The 25,276-nt window shown below is 41.1% G+C and overlaps 2 protein-coding genes and 1 long non-coding RNA gene across 3 annotated transcripts; 1 reads left to right on the top strand and 2 right to left on the bottom strand.

Annotated features, from left to right (window-relative positions):
* Window positions 1-3,383: 3,383 nt before the first annotated feature.
* On the bottom strand, window positions 3,384-17,778 carry LOC145449036 (uncharacterized). Its single transcript, XM_080327496.1, has 12 exons — window positions 17,316-17,778; window positions 15,053-15,227; window positions 14,805-14,960; window positions 10,840-10,976; window positions 10,191-10,339; window positions 9,080-9,268; window positions 8,875-8,964; window positions 8,721-8,810; window positions 7,813-7,935; window positions 6,707-6,841; window positions 4,731-4,847; window positions 3,384-3,932 (listed from the first exon to the last, which is right to left on the bottom strand). Exons 1-12 carry the CDS (start codon window positions 17,332-17,334, stop codon window positions 3,822-3,824), a joined length of 1,491 nt encoding a protein of 496 aa, XP_080183622.1. The 5' UTR covers window positions 17,335-17,778; the 3' UTR covers window positions 3,384-3,821.
* A 599-nt stretch (window positions 17,779-18,377) lies between these two features.
* Window positions 18,378-22,496, bottom strand: LOC145449037 (uncharacterized). Its single transcript, XM_080327497.1, has 4 exons — window positions 21,930-22,496; window positions 20,210-20,318; window positions 19,842-20,070; window positions 18,378-19,784 (listed from the first exon to the last, which is right to left on the bottom strand). The coding sequence occupies exons 1-4, from the start codon at window positions 22,208-22,210 to the stop codon at window positions 19,435-19,437; spliced, it is 969 nt and encodes a 322-aa protein (XP_080183623.1). The 5' UTR covers window positions 22,211-22,496; the 3' UTR covers window positions 18,378-19,434.
* LOC145449040 (uncharacterized) lies at window positions 20,316-20,790 on the top strand. Its single transcript, XR_013918115.1, has 2 exons — window positions 20,316-20,678; window positions 20,728-20,790. It is a non-coding gene; the product is annotated as an uncharacterized LOC145449040 (long non-coding RNA).
* Window positions 22,497-25,276: the final 2,780 nt, after the last annotated feature.

Raw genomic sequence — 25,276 nt, 5'->3', positions numbered from 1 at the left:
CCGCCCCCAGACCCCCTTTCGAATTTGTTATTATTATCTATCTTTCACCACGCCAAGTTTGGTCCACATGCTGGATTCGGCCATTTCAATGATATAGCCTATATACAGGGTTATATATCATTGGCCATTTCTATTATTGCATGTGTGCAAGGATAAACTATATCAAAACTATTCTACCGCATCCAGAGACGTGATGATTATCGGGATACAGGACTTTTCTAACAAATGCAGAGATTTTATGATGATTGACACATCTGTACGGAATCATATTATTGCTTGCTACACGGAATTCCATGTTTATTCGCTATTATCCTTGAAAAAAGCGCATAAACCGAAGAGGGGGGCTTCGACCATGGGCGAGGGGGGCTGGTCGACCGCCCACCTCGCCCACCCCAAAAGCCACCACTGTATGTATGTTACAATTCGCCATTTGGTTTTGAATCTATCTCGGTTCCGTATCCTTTATCGTGCCGGTTGCTCTTGATAAGAGCCACAGGAAAAGTTCTTCGAGTCAATAAATATGAATTTACTGGTAAAGGCCGTGAATAAGATTATCAAATGTAATTCGATAATGAGATAGTTTTCCTCCAAGTATCGTGTTTAGTTAACCCCAAGATCGCGTAATGCTCGGCTCATGGTCCAAAACAAAATTAAAGTGATAATCATATTCTTTGTTGTATTTGTATTTCTTTATTACAATATTATTTTATTGTAGTAACAATGCCCGTAGCCCGTGGTAAAGGGCACGGCGTGTACTGACGTAAAGATTTCAAAACGATGGTTATTAAACTGTGTGGCCCATCTCGATATAAATTCATGCGGCCGGCGGCCTCTACGCAATTTGAAGCATAGCATAGCAATTTACAGCGTTAATAGCCTAGAGTTTAAAAATATAATATAGCCAATTTCATTTGCAACATTTGTCGAAAATTTAAGTTTCAGCTTATTGAGAGTTCGGTCAGGTATCGAATCTAGCAGTTGCTGATGTATTTATTTTGTAATAGTGGTCGCAAAGTAGACATCGTTGGTAGGATGGTGTAAGTATTCATCTACTCAATTACAAGTAGAAGTAGCGATTTATTCCGAGGCATGATAAAACTATTTCAATGAAAGACGAAAATTAAGATTTCAAAAGTACTCAAGTAAGTAGTTTCGAAAAGCAGATTTGGTCCAGACAGCGGATAATTTAATATTCAATCGATGATGGCTAATTTAAAATTGCAGGTTCATCTTCGCGATACAGCAAATTGGCGCACTTTTACCAATTATATTTACTTACCGTAATACAATGAATAATTCGACTAATAATTATGGCAACTTTACTCCAAAACCTTGTCGAAACACATTCCAAAACTAATACTTTCTACTTTACAAAATGTTAGAAGTAGCAAAAATCGAACCCCTCAAATAACTATAGTCTACACTACACTGAAAACGTCGAAGTACTTGGTCACTGATGACCGCTTCTGGTTGGATAATTGATACCATTTAGTGGAGACTCCGGGTAGGACTGAAAAACGCTGCAAAATCCTACTCAATTAACATATCTAGGTGAATAAATCCTGCAAGAGTCAAGAATTTATCAGTTTTCACTGTTTACTGCACTAACTATCCGTAGCCTATTATTGCCAACGATATAATGCCCCTGCCAGGCCTAGATGCGCGCGGCCCCCGACTATAGATTCCTAATTCTTCACAAAATGGTGTTGCAAATATGAAGGATACCCAGCGCGGATGCGGATCAAATCCTTGCACTTCTCCAGCTCATTGGCTAATAAGCGTGATTGCGGCTGATTTCCAGTAGCATCGCCTTACTGGATAGTGATTATTTCTGCTGCAGCCGGGGGCGTTGAACAGAACACTTGCTGGCATCGTGGTAAACTGGTTCACTAATTACTTGACAATTATATCAGAGGCGACGTATCATCATCTATTATGCTAGCTATAGTTGTCGTTCTCGTACGGAATAGCCTACCATCTAACGTGAAACCCGATTTGAGAACCAGTATAATTAGCAGTGCATCCTAAATTTCGTTGCTCACGACTCTAACTGTTTATCTCATGGACACATTGAACAGCACCGGTATAAAAAAACACTTCACAGGTTTGTTGCAATGTGAATCCTATTAGCTTTGAAGATACCGATTCTACTTGGTAGGCAGGCTACATGAGGCTATAGTGACTATGATTTGCCAACATTTTGTTACGAATCAAACAGAATCAATGCAATGTGTTCATTGTTTTCCGACGTGAAGGTGCTATACATATTGCGAATTATCTTCACTATTAGCTGACTAAACATCGTTTGGTGATGAGCTGGAGTCGTGATATTTCAAGTGTATGGGGGATTTGTCCTTAGCGCTGCTGCACCATCTACGGCCCGGCCGCTATTGCCCGTCTATTTTCACCAACCGATTCATTGACACGTTTAGTTTTACTGTTTCATTCACCGTAAAGCCACTACAAAGTATTTCACGCCGTATATGCCCAATGTACCCTACCGATATTCTCTCAACTATTTTGCTAGAATGACAATTGAAATGTGCAGTACCTAATTGCAAAGTTAAGATCAACGAACCATACAAAACATTACCCGGGTTATATTAATATATACATTTTTTTTTATATTTAAACGATAATATAATCATTTTCGCTCAAACGAGATCCATGGTCGACACGTAATTGTTATGCATATTAATTAGGGTAACCAATTTTGGAAATCTGAAAAGAGCATACTTTATCAAAATTTACAGACGTTAAAATAGAGTTTTTCTTTCACATTATCAGTTGGTTGACTAAAAAAAGGCCAACTTTCCGACTCAGCTCCCGAGATAGTCGCCGGAGCGTTACTTCAGTGATGATTTACTGTATTTCAGTCGAATTTTGCCCTATATTGAACCAAAATTATCCAAAAAGAGGACAATATCTCAAAAAAAAAGGGCATTTGGGAATCCTCCGAGGACACTTTCAGAAAAGAGGACGTACGGTAACCCGAATATTATTACCATTGATCAGCGCGTATGTAAAGCCTTCGAATTTAACGTTAAATAGTTCCGCAATTATTGCGAAGTAGGCCCACTTCATGTTAAATGGGTATATTATGTGCTACCCCTAGGTTGAGAAGCCCTGCAGTAGAGCAGCGAGAAATCGGATGGTAAGAGTAGAGAACCGCGCTGTTGCGTCCACCTCGGGTCTAATAAATTCTCTGTGATTTACGGCTAATGCTGGTTCTGAGTACCAATGATATATATCATTGAAATAATGTACATATTGTGCACATCAATTATCCAATACTGTCACATCGTCCAATGTATAAAGTTTTCACTTCTAGATGTCCTTCCCGAAAAATACATCAGCTCGAGCAAACCTCGCCCACGCAATCATCAATTACCCACAAATCATTTATTATTGTACTATTTGGAAGTATTGCACAGTATATTCTAACAACATACCCTTGGGAAAACTTAACAAAAATAATTATCGAAGCGGTATGTACAACGACGCCGCGCGCCGACCCGCTATTAATCTGATGGCTCAAATTACCAGGTAAAGTGCGATAATAATATCTACAATGTACAATGGTTGGAGATAATGTGTTTATCACCCAATACGTATGCGTGGCAAATAATACTAAATTAAGGCAATTCAGATATGATTTTCCGGCGATTCAATTGATTACAATTCCCTAAGTATAATACGAGTTGAATTACTGCGAGGCTGACACCAGTAGGTCTGACGCAGACAATGCCCGTGAATTGCGAGTAGTAATCGGTGCGTTGATTCTTCTATCCTACATCCTTGATCGGAGTCTTGGCTCAAGGTCAGGCCTTCTCTGCGTAAAACAGCCCCCACTTCTGGTCGCCCATCCCGCACCTTTTCAGTTTGTCGTTCCAGCCTGCGTTGATGGCGTCGAAGTCCTCCAATGAGAATTTCTGCGCAACGAAAAATGTTTCTTTAAAGAGACTTTTTGGGCTAAAATACTTTAATATACATTTTGATAACATATTCATATCATAAATATATTAAAGCCCGAAGTTTTTCGAGCTGACACTCTTCAGGGGCAATCGTCAGCATATAGAGAATTTCAAAAACTTGCATACAACTACATTGCATACATCCAATTGTGACGTCATAGAAACGAAAACAACATTGACTGAAGAGTGTCAGCTCGAAAAGCTTCGGGTTTTAACATATTTATGATATGAATATATTATTTAAATGTATAATAAAAATGTTTCGTATGACCTCGGGATGAATATTAGTACAAGGCAGATCTAGCCCTAGCGGAAAAAGTGACGTGATAGTTTTTGTACTTTCTTTTCGCCCACTTGATCTAAATTCGAACATAGTAGACTGTAGGGTGAATTCGAAACCCGATTGGAGGATGCTCAAATCTCGAATGAGGTCGCTTACGCGCTTCCAGTATATATCAATCTTTCAACTCGTTCTTTTCGTAGTTTACGGTTAATTGAATATGTCGTCTTTGCCCCATATATAGCATGGTATTGCATGTTTCATCCCGAGGCGTAATTTTCGTGCGTGTGTAAGATTCTTGCTCATAATCCTGTTTGCGTTTGTTTTTGATTTATAATCTTCCTTTCTCTGTGCATATGGCATTATGTTGTACATTATGTTGTGAGTGGCAAAGTAACACTGTGGCAAAGAAAAAAGATAACTTCCACGACTCTTGAATTCGAAAAGAAACAACCACGGGGCCATTAAATCATTACCTCCAGAAAACCGCTCTTCTTTTGGCCGAAAGTGACAAGCTCGTTTCGCAAAATATCCACAAAAGACGTCGTCTTGTCGATAGCCTGAACGTTCTTGAAGCCGGCGTCCTCCAACACCTGAAAGTTCGAAATTCCGGTGAGAAATAAAGCTCGCGTTAACTCCTGAAAACACCGGTAAATACGGACATGGAGATAGAAACGCGATATGTCCTAACCTACGTTTTTCATCATTCGCTGCTACGGAGCCTACGGCACGATATAACGTATACATTATACACGTATGCGGTATGACGGTTTTCAAACATTGTCCTATAGTATGCATGTTTTGTAAATACATGGGCGGAAAATGTATACATTATGGTTACTATATTTTTACAAATTCAGGACGCTCGTCAGCGCCCACTAGTGGATTTTAAAATGATGTATTAGCACATTGTCCATCAATATGACGTCACACCTGCAAAGCTTTGTCTATCGACTAGAGGTGGTCACAATCCGGTTAAGCAGTATATGGTTGCGTGTTGTAAGTTGTAACCAGGTCCGAAGCCCCATTTTTTCAGCCCATCATCCACAAATAAACACTGATTTTTGGCCCACCGTAGTGTAATCGATGCAACTTCTGGGGGCTTAGTATATGCATATAGTCGGTAAATGATTTGAATGAATTATGTCAATAATACTGGTTCTTCCACATATTACTATACAATTTTGATCCTCTCTCCGCCCACATGATCAGAGTTAGCGTTACAGAGCTATCTGGTGGAAGAGGACAACTTCGAAAATGCAAGGAGCGTAATTGTACATTGTTAAGTCATGTTCGTGTCACGCCGACAATATTATATATCAACCTAACGCCGGTGCGCACTGCACCCCTGAGCTATATAAACACCCCAAACCCGGTGGCTTCCCACCTTTTATGGGCGTGACTCCATTTTAAATTTGCCGTGACCCAACTCCAAATATGATAAGCTGATTACTAATTAAAGGTCGGCAAATTTAACCAGACTTACTCACAGCCGATTTTTTGGAAGCTGATTACGTTCAACATCTTCGCGAACTTCAGAATAAAGGCAAACTAACCCACGTTTAGAACCACTATCTTTGAACAAAGCATCAAATAAACGGCGATTATAATTAGACTTATTTCTGTAAATGAACGCTGCTTTTATAAATTTTTGATCGCAATTTTTGCGAGGGTGGTTGGCCCCATATTAAAACCAATATATGTGATGCTAAATCGCGCCCAGCGCGAAGAAAAATTTCACGTAGCATAAATCTAGCCAACATAATGTTGTTTATGTTGATTTACGAGAAAATTATGATTTTACTTCAAGCCTTCAAAATTCCGGACATTTAGGCATATTTTGGAAATTCCTCCCGGACGCAGTTTTAACGGTGAAATTTCGGACATGTCCGGGAAATTCCGGACGTATGGCAACCCTAGTATACATCTACTATAACTAGATTGTCACCATAGCGTAAAGTGCAAATCATGCCATTGGAGTCACTTTATGGTGCAAATGTTGACGTGCCACTCATTCCAGTGGATGAAAACGAGTCAAATACACCAATCCTTATGGATATATATCATAGGGGTACAATGAGTTCCGTTTTCGTTGACCCACCCCTTTTTTGCGATTCCTCGGGGTGGTATATACACTAAGGGCGGGTTTAAAAGCAGAGTTTGGTACCAGAAAGTGTCGTTTATACTCGATTTGCTCATTGCGTTATGGGTGAAATCTGCAAAATACACGATTTCAGTGTGTGTGTGCGTGTGTGTGTGTGTGTGTGTGTCGAGATTGTGTTACATCGGTTTGGCACATGTCGCATTCGTTAGTTTTTATTCGCTATATAACTCTTATGATTCTGTATACGTGCGCACAGGTCCTATAGGATTACATAACGTTTCGTGCACGTGTACCAAAAACACTAATCAACTGCATCACGGTCAAACTTGTATATGAAGTCAAATTTACCTTTCCGTACTGCGGCACAGTGAGCAGATGGTATCCCCGTTGGGCTACGTATGATTTAAAGTCGCTGGAATGGTTTTCGTGCGGCCCGCATACGTAGTCGGTGATCAGTACTCTACCGCCTGGTTTCAACCATTTCTGGAATAAAAACATGCTGTATTATTTCAATGAAACGCACGACTCGTGGCATTTACCGCATGTATGTAATTTAGCTTATGGGACATTGATAATTACATCATAAAACGAAAGCCAACGCGATCACGCTTAACCTCTCCGAGTTCACCTATACAGCGGCGCGTTGGACGCCAGAATCACGCAACTAGCTGATGTAACAAGTTGATGATTGTTTAACGCTAACACAACAATGGCGTCATAAAACTACAAAATATACACACGGTTCCTAAGTTAGCCGAATGTCAACAAAATTCCATCGACTCGTTATCTGATTGCATTTCGTATATGCCCACAACAGATATGGTCGAATTAGTCAGATTTGCTACTCGAGGATAGAAGTATAAGTTATATCGTACATTTCTACTCAATTGCATGGGAGTGGCAAAACTGCTTCTTCGAGTAGAAGTAAAAAGTGAGAGGTTTCGAAAATACCCAAGTTTGTGATAATGAAAAGTAGATTTGGTTGAAGCATTGCATATTTAGAGAAGACAATCGGAGGTGGCAATGGCTACCTTCAAAATTGAAGGATGCATCATCGCGATCAACACAAACTAAGTATCGACGATGCAAATGAGTGTCTTCTTTAATGCAGATGATACCGGCGCTATTTCACTCGTAAAAGCGATGCACGCCTATAAAATACATTACAAAATGCAAAATGCAAGCAAGTAAGTACTTTCGCCGTGAAGCAGAAGTGGATGAAGTCGAAAAGCACATTCACTGGGGTATAGTAGTGCAAATCCTGCTTGAGTACTCCGAAAAAGTAAAGGTACTTCGTAACTGCTCACCTCTGATTTACAATGACCGGAATTTTTGTTCTATTCCATTGCATTGCATTGCATTGCATTGCATTGCATTGCATGGAATAGTCAGGCGAAACGACTACGTTAACTTTAAACGTAAACATATTCAACTCTATTCGGTCGCATACTCACATAGAAACTCTGAAAGAGCAGATCTTTTCGGTCTATGTGCAGAATCGTGTCCCGGCTGTACACGACGTCAAAGGAACACTCCGGGTATGTCACTTTCGTAGCGTCGGCTACTTCAAATGAAACCTGCGTGTGGTAGTGTCAATCATGTTAGATGTGATGAAAATGGCACCGAAATTCAGATGGAACGACAAGAATTTTCAGAAACGAAGTGACGTCACATAGACGACGTGGCGTAAGAAACGAATGTGCGGTGGTGAACAAACTATATGGTCAGCGTAACTATACTCAGGTAGAAGAAAGCGGTAAACTTCTACTTAATTACAAGTAGAAATGCCAATTTCCAAGGCATGACAAAACTACTTGAATTAAAGGTAGTTCTCAAGTAAGCAGTTTCAAAAAGTAGATTTGGTCAAGGAATCGCAGACTTGTATCTACAAACGCAAAAGGACTAGCTACAGACACTACAAGTATATATAGAGTCTTCGAAAATATGTTAACTATGTGATAAAGGGGCTATGGTGGCTCTATGGTGACAATTTCACTCGTAAAAGCGATTTTGCTTATTCCAAAAGTACTTTTTCACCTTCCATATACAAAGAGTAAGTAGTTTTTCCCAAAAAATGTTTGATTAGAAGTGGAACTAGTGCAAAATCACAATCCGTTGACTAACTATTGCGCAAGTAGCCGAGACCTACTCGAGTACTCCGAAAAATTGGAAGTATACATCGTTAGCGACTATACCTCTGCGAATGTGAAGTCTCAATTCGCTCAAGTATTGATAGCGCTGAAGCTACGCCACCGGCCGCGGTCGGTCGCGAGCATGTGTACAATAGGACCCAAAATGCAGGTAAGAACCGGCGCGCTTAAGTACGATATCTTATGTATGGTTTAGCTTCGCTCCGACCGACCTTGGGCACTCTGTATTCTGCCTGCCTTTCGATTGCGATGTCGATCATGTTTTCCGACAAATCGATCCCGAGCACTTCCGCGCCGTAGTCCTGTGATGACGACGACACGTTACATAGTAAACGTCGATTTGGCAATCTCTCACGAATCACTCACCCTCGCCATATGGAACGCGCTGCCGCCGATACCGCATCCAACGTCCAACACTCTTTCGCCCTTTTTCAAATTCAGCATCTTGACAAATTCCTGCAAGATACGTGTGCACTATAAACATAAATCGCGTGTTTCGCGGATTTCTAACAACAACAATTTCGTGACGCATCGTCAATGACACAATCGAAATCGAAGCGTTTCGTCATACCTTGGTAGTTCCGTGTCCTCCGGTGCTGACGTAGTCGCGCCCGAACATTTCCTCGTATCGCAAAATGCCGTTTCGGCTGTATTGTTTCTGATCCAGGAACTTTTGGAAGGTTTCGAAACCTTGCGAATTGCTCGGGTCGCGTTCCGATAGCTCCATCAGCCAACAGATTTGATTGGGGTTGTTTTTCATCTGATACGGAAATACAATTACGATATTAAATTTCCGAAAGGTTAACAGAATAAAGTAATATGTGAACTGTTCATTGTGGTCATGGATGTGACAGCCCACCCATTAGGGGTGTATGTGATGATTGTTATAGTTACTATTGTGATGGTACTGTTATTTCTAAGGCCGCCAAGTGTCTAGCTCCAACTAGGTGAAATGGACACTTGGTGGATCCACGACAATGCATGCTTCCTTCTTAACTGAACTTGCTGCCGCGAGGACGCGGAAATAAAGCTGTCTAAAAACTATTGTGAATCTCTTTACATCGACTATATTAGGAGGTCTTCCACAATGGACAGTTATTGTTACCTGCATATCGCGGAAGAGCACGAATTTTTGGTGTTCTATCAGTCAGTTCAGTTTGTATATTCAACGTCTCAGAAGCCGAGGTAAGATATACCACGATATCGATATTGTGATATCCGATGGCTTGATCGATATAAACGATATGCCACGAGAAATACATGCCATTGGAGTGGTTACAGGGTACCTAGCTTTTTATAATTGCCTGACTGTGATTTAATATCCAAACTATGACATATCTACATACATACCGAGATAGAAATAGCGAGTGCTGGAAATCCCCATTAAATTTCATCTGTATATGTTGAAAGGCAGTAACAGGCGATACCATTTCGCTCTTAATGTACTTCAGCTACCAACAAAACCATTGATGAAGAATCTTCACAGTAGATAAATGAGCTCAGCTCAAGTATATGGTTCTATTTCTAGTACGAAAACTGGGACTCAATCCTACATAGTTGCGTTACATTGTTTGCCAGCGCAAAACTGCCCAGTCAGAACTGGCGCGAAATCAATTTTGAACTCGACAGCAAAGCTTTCACGGTGCATCTTTATGTATACGCTGCGAAATGCCCGCACTCACCTGTATGTAAACCTGAACTGCTTTCGAAAGGACTACATCGAAACCGTATGTTTTTCCGTCGGACTTGTCCTGCGCGCGCGTGGTGATGAGGTTTGTGTACCAGCTGGGACTGCGGTATATCGTGGGATTGTGTGAGCGAACTTTATCGCCTGAACAAAGTATGCACACGGGATGAAGCAGCTATCGCGACAAGCCGTCGGCTCAGGCGAAACACCAGGCCTGTTTAACATTGTATATATGTAAACAGCGAGCAGACTGCGTAGATTTTCAACCCCTTTCCAGTGGCGCCCTATTGAAGTCATTAACTATGTCCGAGCACCCCATGTATAGTGACTGTTAAGTAACACGTATGTTGTTTTGATATGTATGGGCGACGGGCGGGTAGTCAGTATGAAAATATGGCGTGGGCTAATTTTATTTCAACAATCAAACTCTATAAAACTATACTATTACTAACTATAATTTTAAAAGATTTATTCTCGACGTCAAAAATCAGAATTTTGTGGGCCAGAGCGCGAAAAGACGGGATACTTGGGTACAAAATCGTCGAGAGAAACCGCGAACATTGATGGTAGTTACAAATTATTGTGGGATGATACCGGGACAGTGTGGTTTGAAACGCCATTTTATAACTTATAAGATAACTTACCAGACTGTTTGAAACAGGATTCTCGAAAAAATAACTTCCCGTTCGGTTTTAGCCATTTCAACATTCGCTTGATAAGAATTTCGATATCGCTGTCAGACAGATACATCAGAAGCCAGTTGGAGAAGATCAAATCCAAGCTGTAACAAATACAAATACGATTATGCGCTTGCTCAGTAATACTTCGTGTTTACGCAGTAGATAGACCATTCTCAAGTTGGATGTTGGATCTAACGCATATTGGACCTGACACTTTCACCTTTTGAAGGTCAATAACCGGCGCGTATTTTTTAATTGTCAGCTGTGTGCTACGAGAGGATATTTGCTATGTGTCTGTAATGTATATTCATGCACTTATCAAGTCAAAATGTATGGAACAGGAAATGTGCATGTGTTTGATGATGCAAGCCGATGTGGTTAAGCAAGCCTATCTTGCGCAACGGCGCAGAAACGGAAGATTGAAAAACAGAGTCACCCGGGTTTACGGGATCTGTACGTGATTAAAGACATTTCAGGCTGGCATAGCAATTTGACAGAGGATAGATAGCAACGGAGCACTTCTTTCTATACGTACTGAAACATCTTGTCTGTACTATGTGTCAAATATGGTTCTGTTTTTCCACATATACCCACACGATACTTTTGCACTTTTTGATATTTAAGTATCTCACGATTCACGAATATACTTTTTAAAAATTTGTCAAGACTAGGCAGTCGAGTTTAGACATATTTGCGTAGCTATAATCGGCGAAATCGTCATCACTCGTAGATTGCGTAATACAATATCGCATGTTAATGGGGCAATAGTTGTTTTAGTGCAAGACGATGAGGTCCTATACATCTTGCATCGACTTTGCGATTGTTAAGTACATATCAAACACAAATTGCATAATGGCACACAGATATTTATAGAGCGGCATGGACTGTAAATACAGCGTAGATAAAAACCGATCGCTGTAATCACAATATATGGGTTGAAATGCGCCCATTGCCCATTCCCCCGATACAATATCACGCAGCCGATATATAATGCGAATTTGCAACGTCATGGCAAGCGTTTCTTCACACACAAACCGACCAACAGTGAAGCAGTGTAATCTGTCGTGCTACGATATATTTATATCATTCTTTTACTTCACGAATGCTTTTTGTCAATCAGGGCATCCATAGAAGGGGACAACACGATTGGACCATGAGCTAGAGTCAGTTCGATTCCAAGTCCGAGATACAGGGTTTCTACACCGTCCTTATTTCAATGATTTGTCCGTATTTTTGACTTGTGTTCTTAGATTTTCGGCACTCGGGCCGTGATTAGAACTGGGCGAAAGTGACGTCCTTTACGTCATCAGCTTACCAAAAAGGCCATCAACATGTGATATTAGGAAAAGTTGTAACCTTTTTATTGTTAGTCTTCAGTTTAAAAATTTCGCTGTAGGCTACTTAGAGTTTATCGATTGCCTTAGTTTTTGATCCATGTCGATGGCAATCCTGCTGACATACCTACCGGTATTCGTAAACGTTAGCGTTTTAGCTGGGATCCTTAACTACAAGTACAATGCGTAGACAGTACCTTGCAAGCAAGAGGACAATGAAGTAGTCATTGATATCATTAAAGAATGCCAGTATTTATATCAGAGTTGGATTAATTCTAATATTTTAATTCAATTACAATTACTTCCTTGCATGTATCAATTACATTACAATTACAATTACTCAATGCTAAAAATATCCAATTACAATTACAATTACAATTACTGTTGAAAATGTAATTATTACAATTATAATTACAATTATAATTACAATTATAATTACTTTTAGACAGGTAATTGATTCAGTAAAGAAGTGTTCTTTGACAACCGTAGCGACGTAACTAGCAACAATCTCAAGCTATTCATGTTCCATTCCTGATATGTAGAATACCCTTTAATTAAAAAAAACTCGAACGTATTCGAACTATTCCTGATCATGAGTACTGAAAACTACAAGCACAGAAAAATGTTTCAAGCGAAGCGAAGAACCAAAGGTTTGAGCGACTAACAGCGAATAGGCTACAGGACAGTCAATGAAATGTAATCAAACGATTCGGCTACTCAGATCTGTTTCATTTTTTTTTCTATTTGTCGAATGTTAAATGTGCAATGAGAGTTATGATTTTGTTTTTTGCCTGCACCATCGAGGTGCTTTGACGACGGAGTTGCGATACGGCATCGGCGATACTGTCATCTAGTCAGGATAATGAAATGTAAATGGTAAGGCGTCAGCGATAAGAATGATACCGATAAGTTGCGTAAAATTAAAATAAATGTAACAGGAAAGAACCTCCTGATAACTAAGAATTACAATATTTTGGTTCGCATTTACATTTTCAGTTGCTCGGAAACTGTTAGATTGCATTTGATGAACATTAGGGTGCGAAAAGTTTCTAGCCCCAGTAAATTTGGTCTAGATTGGAGGTAAGATTGAGATAACATCTCTACAAATGCGTGAGCAAGTTTGATGAAGCCTTGGTTGGAAACTTGATTTTTTTTGCTATTGTTGCAACAAACTCCGACCGTGGTGTAGGAAATGGTTCAGCACAGGTTTCAAAAGAGTTTATTTGCTGTTCATCCATTTTTGAAATATTAAGATTTAGTTTAGCCCACTGGTTCTCTAACTTTTTGTAGACATGCTCCCCTTTATGACAGTGAATATTTCGTGCCCCCCTTATTGTCATAGCACACAATGAAACCAGAAAGTTAGCAATCCTTACATATAGTTTGATGGTATGGAAGGTTATGACTAGGGCAAGTTTTTGAAACTTTTGCAACTTTTTTTACAGCTTCCGGCAGCTTCCTAAATACTCGTAAGATATGTAGAATGCTGTTTCAAGCTGTTTGAAGGAATCTTATAGTGCAACTTTTTGCAACTTTTGTCCATTTTTTTCATGCAACTTTTTGCAACATTTTGCAACTTTCACGATTTTTCATGAAAGTATTTTCGATTCTGGTGAAATACACGGCCAAATTCGACTGAAACACCGCAAATCAGAACCGAAGTAAGGCTTTTACGGGTATTTCGGGAGCTAAGCCGGAAAATTGACCTTTTTTTTAGTCAATCTGGGAAGTTGACCTTTTTTTTTATTTAGTCAACCGATCAAAATGTGATCAAAATGCAACTTCTGCAAGTTTTTTTCAAAAATAAATGCAACTTTCCACGGATTTAACTGCAACAAAAACTTGCCCTAGTTATGACTGTTGATGAGAAAATTCTCCAATACGAAATTCAGACTATACACCGAGCAATAACCATAAAACGGAGGTGAATCGGTCCAAGCGCGGAAAAGATTTCATTTCACTGGAGCGTCGCGCCCCGTTCAGATGCTTTCACGCCGCCCAAGGGGGCACGCGCCCAGTTTGAGAACCACTGGTTTAGCCTATATTGTAATCCACAAAGTTTTCTGTTGCTACTGAAGTATGGGAAACAGTTTAGCCTGACTGAATTATCTAGTTATAACGCAGCACGCATAGAACACCGGTGTAAATATGCTAATTATTACAGGAGGTGACTGTTTACTAAGGCCTTAAGGCCCCTTGTCGTCATCCTGGTTCGTACCGGATTTTCACTGGTGCGACGGATAAATGATTGATTAAATGATTATTTTATGTTGTGATTGTCAGGTTTCCATGAAAATTAATTACATTCAGCTCAATTACAAATTACAATTGATCCAACTCTGATTTATATACATTTAACATAGCGCGAGAGAAAATAAGAGGGTTTCCGACGTTCACGACCTAAATTCGCTAACATTTCACGGGATATGAATCAATGACCACGACGACCAGGAGTAGACCTTTGGCCCAATAAACTCACACTCGTTTCTGTGTCAACAAAGCAACGTGCAAAAATCAAAATGGCCGCCAGCCTACACAAACAGATAACGTGCGGTGCCGGCGAATGCCGGGTTACGTGGTCGGAGCTTTTTTTACCTGTCGTCGGCTATCTGCAAGTCCATGACGTTATTACAGAGGAACGTGATGTTTCCCCGGTGCGAATTAACCTCCTTGTTTTTCTGGACGAATTTCTCCATGAAATCTACGGCGATTACCGACTTGGCGTTGGCGCTAAGCTTACTCGTAAATCGACTGAAATAATAAGGGTGGAAAATTAGTATTCATCCGGGAGATTCTATGCAATGTACGGGAATCGCAACGCGAATCAGGCTGTAATTTCGTACCCTATTCCGGCTCCTAATTCCAGGATATTTTTCCCCGCGTAGTCGGGTACAGCGCTCAGGATTTCTTCGCTTTCGATGTCACTTATTTCGTCGGCTTTTGAGTCCAACATCATCTCTGTCAGGTTGGCGCGGGTCGAATGCTCTTGCCAGAATTTTGACATTTCTCCTCGGACGTCTGTGGAGGGGAAAGATATCACAGTTATCTCGCTTATTTCTCGACAGATAGTATCGTTCCCATTTTGGCCATTTAGTATCTGATAGTATCTGATCTGATCGGGGTTAGCATCCACAGTCCACAATCGAGGATTCAAGTTGTTTTGACACTGTGCAGAGTACTCCGGTTTTTTTCCAAATGGGGATCGAGTCAAATTGCACCAGGGTTGCGACGACTCGAGCCATGACTTGACTCGAGTTAAACTTTTTCAGATGACTTGACCTGACTCGAGTCACTTTGCAGAAATGACTTGATTTGACTTGACTCGGCGTTTCAAAATTGTGACTTGACTCGATTCAAAATTTGCAATGACTCGATATGACTCGTGACTCGAAGGTATAGTGATTTGATCCCAACACTGAATTACACGACAATGGAACTAATCCCTCAAGTTGCAGACTTTACTCGCTTATCAGTTATAATATACTATGTAATTACATCTAGCAAAAACGATTGTAACTCTACCACAGAAGATCTTGAGGCAGTGGTAGAGGCAAATCCCGCATCGACAGGGAATAGTGCGAGCGCATTGACATAGCATTGCTAGAACTTACAGTGAACAATTTCGGTTCACTTTCATAGTGGAAAATAGTGAACTCTCGTCATTTGATATGTAGTATAATGTTAGCAAGTGTGAGTCTTGACCGCTGAGTCTGACAAGTAAGTACATCGTCATTCTTCCGGGTGAAAGTTAGTTCATTGGAACAAGCCCGCACGACAATTGTCATATCAGACGAGACTGTTCCTCAGTGAAATATATATATATATAATATATACATATAAGAAGACCCGCTATTATGCGCCATCTCGTCGGTGAATAATTCGCGTGGCGATTGCTTGAGGCTGGACGTCGTTGGAAAGGTTGATTTAACCAAACAAATTTTGTATATTTCCGGCTGTGATGTTGTTGATTCATGCCCAGAAACGGCGGTCGATTATCTTGCTGTTATGACGGCTTCAATCATGCGAAATTCACATACAAGTGCAAAATTGATTTTGCTTCATTTTCACGCCCCTTTTCTAAAACGAAAGTGTGCTATAGGCCCAATCACTGCCTTTATCGTGTTGCTAGACATTATCTGGACGGTGTACGTCATTCTAATATCGACAAATATGGACAACATTACATGCAGTATTATTGGTACTCTTGGCCCCTTGCCCCTTCTAAAGCATAGGTACGTGCAGTTCGTGATTTTGTAGCGACGACAAATGTTTAATCGATACATCGCCCGTCGTAATTTGTGCAGGACATTGAATCTGCTTATATTGATGCTGCTTGATGTATCGTACAATATATTTGAACGACAATGTTTTCTAATTCTCGTAATAATTAGGCGTAATCGAATCGCTGGAAACCCTTCCAATTCATGATTTGGTTGACGAAATAACTTGATACAACATTATAACTTTGTTACAGACCAGTAAAATGCAATTGATATAATGTCTAATCTCTCCGAGTTATAATAAATGCATTCTTGCTATGAATGTTGAAATGACAGTATCTCCGCACGAGTAAAAACATGTAGAATTTGCTACAAATTCAAGGACTTTTGACGAAATGCGCATGTAAAGATGGGAACAATATAGCGCCGAGCTCAGAACCTTGCAACTGATGACGTCGAACGACGTAGGTAGCGGCAAATTGCGAGCGGATTGCTTTGGATGGTAACCAATGGAGTAAACTACTTTCAATTCAAATGATCAATCATAACAACGCCACAGTTGAACAGATCGACTATTTTTATGATTGTATTGTTCGATTGTGTTGACGATAGCATATATCTGAGCGTCTGACTCAAAATATGATTATTGATTGCTATAAACAAAGTGACACCAGCCTAGTATATGCTGTCTATTTGTAAAATCGATATACCGGAAACATTCAATGTGCCATGAGAAAGCAGCATAGCATGTTTCGCCAGCGTTTTCTCTAACAGCTGTTTCCACTTCCACCGCAGTCAATTTCAGCGACATCACAAGCGCCTAGAAGCCATGTCGTTGGGTATTTGCTATACGAATGTCGATTCGACTTCACGTTATTCAACTCACCTGTTGCTGTTTTGGCCATGTTTGCTTCGTTTAAACTTCTGAAATTGCAAGTGCAGTGTTTTCTCCCTGGATTCGATGCCCTCAACTCGAATAAAATGCCTCCCTTGTCCTAGTAAAACTTCTACTTTGGCACTTTCGGCGTTTGCCCATGTACCCAGAATTTCGGAATTAACCCTAACCCTATAATGGACGAGAGCACATGGTAATAGTAATAGTAAGAATTATTACGTTATTATCAGGGACATCCCTGGAATAGATCACGGTCAAAGTTATATCAAGAAATATTATAATTTCTGTAGCATCGTTGTGATGTGCGGCGATCCATGACCCACACAAAAGAAGTATGGATAATGGATTCATTTCCGTCGTACCTGGTCAATGCTGGCTAGTAACTCTCCACAACTACATTTAACGGGTCGGGACTGCAGCTATTAATGAGGAGGTGATAGCATGCCAATGTAAATATAAAGGCAGTGGCTACTCGTCCGGACCCGGACGAATAATTTTCTCAGGCTATTCGTCCGGCACCGTGTGACGTAGGCCCGTTACTATGGAGACTGTATGCGTTTTTGACAGGCTTCGGTTTTGTACATTATTTATTCGCCCTTCTGGTTACTGATTTCAATGGTTACTGTTACTGATTTGTATGCTCATAATTATAGCTCCGAGGGAAAGTTTACGCCATACTAATAATTGCAAATAGCTGTGATGAAAGTACCAGAACTTGACGCCCACCTTTACCTTTACAAGAGATGTTTACCTACGCTTAATGTAGTAAGAACAAGTAGGATAGTGATTTGTAAGCTCATAATTGGAGCTCCGAGGGAATGTTTGCGCCATACGAAGAGCTCCAAAGTGCTATCGTTAAATAACCGGATGCAGTCAGAACACGAACGATTCGCTGAAATTCTTGCTGTCTCCACCTATTTCTGAACTCATGCAAGCGCCATTGACCTAACCAATTGTACGTGAACTTGCACAGCTAAGACGGAATTGTCACCTCTGCTGTACTACGAGTACTCATACTTGATGTTGCTGCGCAGTAATGATTGGAATACCAACTGAGAGAGACTGTGCGTCTTTATTTTCATACAACAGAAATACAGAACAAATGGACAGCAGCAATGATCATACAGAAAACATGTGCATGCACAGTATTTGATGTCGGATAGAAGAGATCGATACAGCCATGGAAGTCAAGTGGTCTGATAAAACCCGCATGAAACAAGTATGCCTACATTGTCTCTGCATCATCTGACTGTAACAAATCGTAGTTGAAAAGATGAAGAAAAATTAAATGATAGCAAATGAATGAATGAAGCAATGTCTGGGCGAAGTAGGGCAACAGTGTTAATAGGAGAAAAATACCAGTATTTGGTGTCGGATAGGAGAGATCGATACAGCCTTGGAAGTCAAGTGGTCTGATAAAAACCCCATGAAACGAGTATATGCCTACATTGTCTCTGCATCATCCGTCTGTAACGAATTGTAGCTGAAAAGATGAAGAAAAATTAAATGATAGCAAATGAATGAATGAAGCAATGTCTGGGCAAAGTAGGGCAACAGTGTTAATACGACTATCAGAGGTAATCAGGTAGGTCAAGAGTGTTAATAGGACTATCAGAGGTAATTAGGTATGGCAAGAGTGTTATTACGGTGACAAGAGGTAATGAGGTAATTTTTTTTATTATCTGCCATACAGCAGTTCACAGATGGTAATCCATTCAAAATGATCGGTCAGTCGATAGATCTCTTGGTTAGGTAACTATTAAATGGGCCCAAGTAGATATTTCCCTTCGGTGAGGGTCCTGTATTAAGGGAGTGAACAACTTAAGCAGGTATGAAAAAGTCATCGAACACATACGACAAACTGTTCGAAAAATATTTGTGTACAACTTCAATGTTTATATGATCATTGGGTGTTAATCTGGTATGCATGCTGGCATTTCCGCACATTCCTTATTGCAGGTGACAGTAAATGCTGTGCATACAATTTGCTGCTTTCAAGATATTCAAGCATTGATAGCGTGTTTTCACTGGGAACATCAATCATGAAAACTAAGTAGCCTACTTTCAATGTCAAAGTTGCCGCTACATATTTTTCTAACAGAGGCATCTGTTATTTTTTGCAGCGGCCACAGAACCATTTGTTTTGTTTAGGGTAAGTGTTTAGTCCAGCACATAGAAGATGATCCCGGTTGAGACAGGAGTCGCAACGAATTGAATTGCTCTTTGTAAGTTGAAGGTCGCATACTCCACAGTACCAGTCTTTCTGACTATATTTACTTTCTCCATTACCATCTTCGACAATCATCAGATAAAGTGGCATTCTCAAGTCGTTCAACTTGTATGTTGCATCAATGAACAATATTTCAGGATATTGCTGATATGTCAGTCGCATTTCCTTGTCTTGAAAAAAAATACCATTCAAGACATTTTCTTCTGATACCACTATTTCCACAATAGCTCCTAAACACAGTATCAGTATAAGTATCAAAATTGGGTACCGTCACATAATTGTTTTACCTGGAATTTCTTTCAGCTCCTTTACTGTCGCCTCTAGTTCTGATAATTCATTGGTACTTCTAGCAGTCGCGATGTTGTGCAGGTCTTTTAGAAGCACGACCCGACCTAACGAATTCTGTAAATGATTCTGTAGTAGCTTTTTATTTGCCTTCAGCCTCAGCAGTTCTTTGATCTCTTCTTTCTGCTGCGAGTCTAACTTACGCTGATGTGGCAAGTGATCGAAGGCGACCTGCAATAAATTCCAACAATATAACGGTGATTATGCATTAGTTGTCATTTATTGAATCATCAGATCAAAATGAAAAAATATAACGGTGATTATGCATTAGTTGTCATTTATTGATTCAATAGTGATAATCGCATATTACCTTGCTCAACCCGTGGTTATGCTGTTCATTAATACTCTTCACTATGAGATACTGCCCATCCTCTGATGTACTAAACCTGATATGAGCTTGGCACTCTTTACGGAAAGTGCTGCAATGAAATCGTGATACGTTACCCTGTATTTCAAGCGTAATGCACAGCATGTGTGGCAGTGCCGCTACTCGTAGTCCAGTAGCGAGCTAAAAAGGGGGCACTTCTTCGTTATTCTCCACACATCAGGAAGTGGTCTCCATGAAACCAATGCTTCCTATGAACATGTGAGAATTTATAAACGTTAAAATAAATTGATTTTCGCGTTGGGGTGGGGGATATTAGGGTCGGGTGGGTTAGGATTGGGGTGGCGGGATTGTGGTTGCATGTGTGGGGTTAGGATTGGGGTGTCGGGGTTGCATGTGTGGGGTTAGGATTGGGGTGTCGGCACGCGTGGGGTTAGGGGTGTCGTAAGATGAAGTGGTGGGGTTGCAGTTGCATGTGTCGGGCTGCGTATGCGTAAGATGAGGTGGTGGGGTTGCAGTTGCATGTGTCGGGTTGCGTATGCGTAAGATGAGGTGGTAGGGTTTCAGTTGCATGTGTGGGGTTAGGATTGGGGGGTCAGCACGCGTGGGTTAGGATTAGGGTGTCGTAAGATGAGGTTGCATGTGTGGGGTTGCGTATGCGTAAAATGGGGTTACAGTTGCATGTGTGGGGGTTGCGTATGCGGGGTTAGGATAGGGGTGGCAGGGTTGCGGTTGCATGTGTGGGGTTAGAAGGGTGTCGTAAGATGAGGTTGCATGTGTGGGGTTACAGTTGCATGTGTGGGGTTTGCATGTGTTGGGTTGCGTATGCGGGGTTAGGATAGGGGTGGCAGGGTTGCGGTTGCATGTGTGGGGTTAGAAGGGTGTCGTAAGATGAGGTTGCATGTGTGGGGTTAGGATTAGGGTGTCGTAAGATGAGGTGGTGGGGTTGCAGTTGCATGTGTGGGGTGAGGTGGTGGGGGTGTGGTTGCAGTTGCGTGTGCGGGGTTGCGTATGCGTAAAATGAGGTGGTGGGGTTACAGTTGCATGTGTGGGGTTTGCATGTGTTGGGTTGCGTATGCGGGGTTAAGATAGGGGTGGCAGGGTTGCGGTTGCATGTGTGGGGTTAGAAGGGTGTCGTAAGATGAGGTTGCATGTGTGGGGTTAGGATTAGGGTGTCGTAAGATGAGGTGGTGGGGTTGCAGTTGCATGTGTGGGGTGAGGTGGTGGGGGTGTGGTTGCAGTTGCGTGTGCGGGGTTGCGTATGCGTAAAATGAGGTGGTGGGGTTACAGTTGCATGTGTGGGGTTTGCATGTGTTGGGTTGCGTATGCGGGGTTAGGATAGGGGTGGCAGGGTTGCGGTTGCAAGTGTGGGGTTAGAAGGGTGTCGTAAGATGAGGTTGCATGTGTGGGGTTAGGATTAGGGTGGGGGTGTGGTTGCAGTTGCGTGTGCGGGGTTAGGATAGGGGTTGCGGTTGCATGTGTGGGGTTAGGGATTGGGGTGTCAGCACGTGTGGGTTAGGATTAGGGTGTCGTAAGATGAGGTGGTGGGGTGTCATAGGAATGGGTTGGGGTTTAGGCTGAGGCTAATTTAACCCTAATTTCACGATACCAAGACTACAAAATGCTCATGGGGAACATTGCTTCTTCATGTTCATGTGGTTGTGGACCCGGTGGAAATTCCGTATCATACGTAACGCTTACTTACCGTTGGTTAGGTCGTAGACCCTTAGATAAGCTCTGAAATCTGCGGCCGCCGTGGATGCAGTGAAAAGATATCTGGCCATACTTGAGCGCATCATTGAAATTTCGCCGAGTGGTTCGCTTTCTTACTGCATCGAGCGTACGTGAATCTCTCTTGTAGAGCTGGACGTAATTTTCTTTCTGGTATTTCTCCAAAGCACTTTTTAAGTCTTCATAAGAGGCGAACCTACTCTCGGAATCCATGCCGCAGTTACGGCCCACAGTTCCGGAAATCCCGGCACCCATTCTGCAGTTGCGGCATGCTTACGCCGGACGAATAGCCTGAGGAACTTTATTCGTCCGGGTCCGGACGAGTAGACACTTCCAAATATAAAATGTGCCGGTCGGGCAAAAAAATGCATTTGCTTCTTTAAGCTCTGAGTAATTGCCTCAAACTGTTACCGGTAATTTTCCACTCACTCAACTGGATACGGGTACCAATGTAATACCTAACCGAGCTATACGGTGAGCAGAATTCATGTATGCCTCAGGGGTGCAAAATCACTCCGATTCACTGTAATTATTATCGAAAATCGTTTTCAGCTGCGTTGGCATATTATGCATCAACCCAGCAGCAAATGAAAAATGGCGTAATGATGACCATTGCATAGTGTGAGTTGAGTAAGCGTCGTTCTCAACATACAATTGACACGCGCTGGCCTCGTGATCAATGAGTGACTTCCATGATAGCGTGCGAACCTCGAGTGTCTTGTCAAGTTGGTATATGCAATTCTAGCTTATCCCAGTCCCAGCTATATTGTGTAAGTTCGCATTACAAAATTACTGTTTTGATCTCATACTGCACTATTGCTTCTATAGGTTATGCTGACTCCAAAGATCATTTACTCTTCGTGACTTCGAAAGGCAGCTAAATTGTAATCGATGTCGGGATATTTACTTTGGTACGGGACCGTGTCCGAGATACCGGCTCGACCCTACCCACCTGTTAAGGACACCCGCAGAGTTGTATCCAAGCAACGTACAGTAAAAGTACGGTAGTACTTGAATATCCCGAAAGTATTATTGAGAAACACTAGTTTTTCAATAGTTCACAAGCACACTGCACTGCGCAGCTTTGGAATGACGAGATGCACCCAGGGATATCTAGAACTCAAGTTCCAGTTCTATATATAATTGTAACTAGCAATCAAGATGAGTGGCGTTTTCTTGTAAGGTTAAAATTGTTTTGGGTGACTGAAAGTTGTATGCTCATGAGACGATTTCACTCATAAAACGGATGCAAATCTACAGGTAAACTATAATTAAGAAGATATACAAAGCAGGTTATGTGGACTGATTCATGAACTGTTGGTATAAAGGTAGAAAGAGTAAGTATAGTTGAACAACTATAGTGAAATTTGACAGCTTGGTTTGACAAGTGAGTGCATATCGAATTAGTGATCATAAATGATAAACAAGCATATCTGCATGAAAAGTAGGGATCATTTCACGATGCACACTTGCACAACATGCATCGATAAGGCGTACTCATAATCGCTGTATCACGATAGCCATTCGCGCTCAAGGAATGAAACTCCATACTGAACGGTGAACACATGAGCCAGCTATCCAGTAGGATCGCTATGAAGGTTACTCCTGAAGCTAAAAATGTAAAAACTGAAACCGGTCTACCAACAATTTTTCGCTATAAACCAGCGGTCGGGAACCTTTTTTGCTCATGGGACCAGTTTCAAAATGAAATTGTTTTTGCGGACCGGTGTCCAAAAACACAAATGTTCAACGTTGAAAATCAATTGCACCTCCTACAGTACATGATCAGTAAAGGGTGCACACTGCACACTGCACAGTAAGAGAGCAACACCAAGTTACGATTAAAGAGAATGATTTGATTTACTTGAATTTTTTATCAGTGATCTTTGCTATATAGGGCGACGATGCAATATTAACGATTAGACTCTGGAATATTTACGAAAACACGAGGCAATACCAATTATAACGCGTCGGATGATGTCAACAACACGATTACAGGATTTTTACTTGATCATCGTATATTGTTGTAATTATCTTGTTGAAGGTTTGGGATTATATCCCTACGATAATACTGTTGCATGTGCGATGAGCATGGATTTACATTTCAAAAAAAAAATTGATTTGAAGATGTGTGCCGGACGAGGATCAGATTTGGGTCTACGTTATTTTTTTAGTGTACACTGGATCAGGATTTGGACAAGGAATTTCTAATAATTTACAATTTTGAGGATACATTTCTAATAAACTTCAGTCATTTACGGATACCTACATCATACTAAATTGATTCTGGAGTTGACTATAAATACCAAATCTGTAACAGGATTCTGAAATATTATATAATATCAGCTCATGTCTGCTCTGCTATGCCATTCATGTGTACTGAGCAACGAGGACATGACGGCGATATCGGTAACTTCGCATTCGCTCCGTGGCAACGAAAAAGGCACTTGAATTTCGAAGATATGAACCTCGAGGAAGTTTTTCTGCTGCAATCACGTATAGAGTTCGTAAATCATTCGCTTTGCAAGATTAGTGTTTGCGGTCAGCGCTCGCCCACAGCAATTGCGCAATTACGAGCTAAGTCTAGCCGATAGTTCGTTAGTGCCGACGCCGGGTGACGCAACATAATGCAATGTTTGGATGGGTCTCTCTCTCTTCTGTACACAGTTTAAAATAAACTGGAAGGCCACCACTTATAATCTTTGCTTATTGGGGATCAATATGCTACTAATAAGCAGGGATATCTAGAACTAGTTTTAGATATCCCTGCTAATAATCGTTTGCTGTAATTTTCCTTCGAGTGTAATCCCTCAATGTCTCACGGTCGAAATTACAACAATAACGCAAGTCTAAGTTGGGAATGCAGAGATATGTGAACGAAGTCGCCAATGTCACACAGTACTTGTTAAAACTAGCGTAGCAATATTAAATAAGGAACATTCATACTGACCGGTTAGGCCAATAGAAAAGACGCTATGCCCGGGTTCCAAATGAACCTCATGGGTTTGATTTTTGTTCATGTAACTCACGGAAAATTTGTAATGCTTGCAGATTAGATTAAGGGTTCGCCAGGTTAGTAAATGTTAGGAACCACTGCACTAGACAGAGACATAGGGTCGGGTGAAACCGCCCATACCAAGCACCAAGAGGAGCCTATAGTTTCTCAAAAATAATACTAAGCAATGATAGGTTCTCAATATTCAGTTGGTTTCAGTGGCCGTTACGGTGAACCGGATTAATTAACCATGACAGGGAATTTGTCTCTATAGTGTTATATGTAGATGCCATGATTCAATTCTGACACTCGCGCTACCCGCACAA

Source organism: Botryllus schlosseri, chromosome 10, assembly GCF_051294905.1.
Source record: "Botryllus schlosseri isolate E-star chromosome 10, Bs_hap1, whole genome shotgun sequence".
NCBI classification, from domain to species: Eukaryota; Metazoa; Chordata; class Ascidiacea; order Stolidobranchia; family Styelidae; genus Botryllus; species Botryllus schlosseri.
This window is presented reverse-complemented; position numbering and strand designations above follow the sequence as displayed.